Source organism: Zychaea mexicana (assembly GCF_025766255.1).
Source record: "Zychaea mexicana strain RSA 1403 chromosome Unknown BDB00scaffold_301, whole genome shotgun sequence".
Taxonomy (NCBI): domain Eukaryota; kingdom Fungi; phylum Mucoromycota; class Mucoromycetes; order Mucorales; family Lichtheimiaceae; genus Zychaea; species Zychaea mexicana.
In genome coordinates this window covers 3,815-6,035 of record NW_026516964.1, presented here as the reverse complement: position 1 = coordinate 6,035, position 2,221 = coordinate 3,815, and the positions used below count along the sequence as shown (strand labels likewise).

The 2,221-nt window shown below is 44.2% G+C and overlaps 1 protein-coding gene across 1 annotated transcript; it reads right to left on the bottom strand.

Moving 5' to 3' along the window:
• Positions 1 to 281: 281 nt before the first annotated feature.
• Positions 282 to 908, bottom strand: BDB00DRAFT_880638 (uncharacterized protein; the record flags this gene model as incomplete). The annotated part of the gene is made up of 1 exon (XM_053128019.1): positions 282 to 908. One exon carries the CDS (start codon positions 906 to 908, stop codon positions 282 to 284), a length of 627 nt encoding a protein of 208 aa, XP_052972082.1.
• Between the last annotated feature and the right edge of the window lie 1,313 nt (positions 909 to 2,221).

The window sequence follows — 2,221 nt, the reverse complement described above, 5'->3', positions numbered from 1 at the left end:
ACCAGTATTCATATGAAGGTTTTTTTTTAGTGTTTTGATGTTTTGATGTTTTTTTGGGTGCTTTTGTAATTTTTGTACTGCTTTTTTTAAATGCTTTTGTGATGGTTTTTTGCTTTTTTTTCGGGTTTTCTGGTGATTTTCGCGTCGTACGGTACTGCAATAACAAAGAAAGTGAAAAGGAAAGGAAGTCTTTTTCCACCATAAGAAAAAAAACGATTAGTTAATAACGCGCTTGTGTTAGTTTTGCTACGGTCGATAAAACAACCTCAGTTTACTTACATTCATGGACCGTAATATGGCCAGTAGACCGCGACAAGACGGGGAGTGGGATCCCACAACATGTCTCTTTCATCGCCCGTCTCCCATTCCATGTCTACTGGTTCCTCAACAACATCCATCTCAACATCCTCCAAATCCTGCAAAAATGCTGGAATGTATGGAGGAGAGAGAAGCTGTTGTTGTTGCTGCTGAAGAAAAGGTGGAGGAGGAGGAGGAAGACGAGGAGAAGTAATAGCAGTAGCAGCAGCAGCAGTAAGAGGAGGAGGGGAAGTAGTAGTAGTACCAGTAGGAGGAGGAGGAGGAGGAGAGTGTTGTTGTTGTTGTTGTTGTTGCTCTTTTGGCTGCTCTTGCGCCTTCTTCCACCCCTTCTTATAATTAAGCTGTTGAAGCCCTTCATTCGTTTCTTTACCTTTGTTTTTCAACTGTTGAAGTTGCTGCTGCATTCGTGTTATTGGTGGCGTGAATGTTGGTGCTGCAGATGATGTTGCAGGCAACAAAGCCGGGGGCATAGGTGGTGGTGGAGGTGGTTGTGGTAGCGGTATTGCTAAAGCCTGTTGTCGGTGTCGGTTCAATCGACGGACCGGTGTCTTAAAGACACGGATGTCATTGGGAGTAGCGTTCATGGACATGGCAGCAGGTTAAGGGGGAAAAGAAGTAAGGCACACGCGACATCGTGCGATATGCCTCAGCGGAACATCATTTCAAAGCCCGCCTTTTTCACTCTTTTGGCAGTCGGGCGGTACCCGTAGAGACCTAGCCAGTTAAATTTACAGAATAAAGTGCGGTATAGAAAAACTGACCAATTGCTTGTAAAAAATAAAGTGCGGCATTGTTATTTACGCCAATAACAAAGGTGGAATAAAGTCTGTCCAATCAGGAATAAAGAATAACAGCCAGCGTTACACAAAAGCTTGAGTGCGTTCCGCAGTATATATATAGCTGCTGGGAACCCTAGTGCAGGGTGAATACTCGGGTTACTGCTGCTACAACCACTTTGACACGACACTGTCAAAAAGTACTTTTTTACGTTTGACATATCTACACACAGTGAAGTATGTTTCCACTGCTCGACTCTCACTTATTGAGGGACATTCTCTCAATTTTGCTCATTTATTTTTCATCAGTTTAACGATTTAATGACACCGATGGTGGGACGCGATGAGGAAACCTTGGCAACGCCTAAAGTATTTGAGCCGTACCTGACAAGTGTCCGCAACAAAATTGACAGAGAAAGAAGAAGCAAAGGAATGCCAGCTTGCTACGAAAACAAGACCTTTTGGGTTTTGCCACCAGCGCCCTTTTTCGCTATGTACAAGAAGAAATACTTTGAACCAACCGACTTATATTTGCCACGTGTGTTCGTTTGGCTTGTCCACCTTTTGGTAGAAGAGCTCAAGTGTCCCAAGTGCAAGCAAAAACTCACAGAGCTTGGATTTCCATCAAACCCACTTGCCAGACGCATCGCAGACGACGACGACTTTTTTTACATCCTATCCTATCGATATCAATGCAAAAACGACGGATGCGACGTCAACACAATTATGGGCACAGACGAGAACTTGATAGAAAAATCGCTACCCATACAACTTGCGCTCGAATACCCGGCCACACTTTCACATAAAAGTGGTGTATCCAAGGAGTTGATGACAAATATGCGGCTGTGCTTTGGTAACGGAATGGGGCCCGGTCCATTTGCAAAAGCATTGAGCACTAGACACCACCTGCGACACGACAAAATTGAATGGCAGTATGCGGAAGGAAGACCACAGCAGCAAGAACATTCTAACGAACAGCAAAATCCATCACCCACTAGACAGTCAGCAATCAATTCGTTTTATAAACCAGTGCACTCGGCATCAAGGCAGTTCAAGAATTTCCCATCATTCGATGATCGAGATGGATATGGTGGTTCGACACCTGGTCCTAAGTATCTCACAAAAAT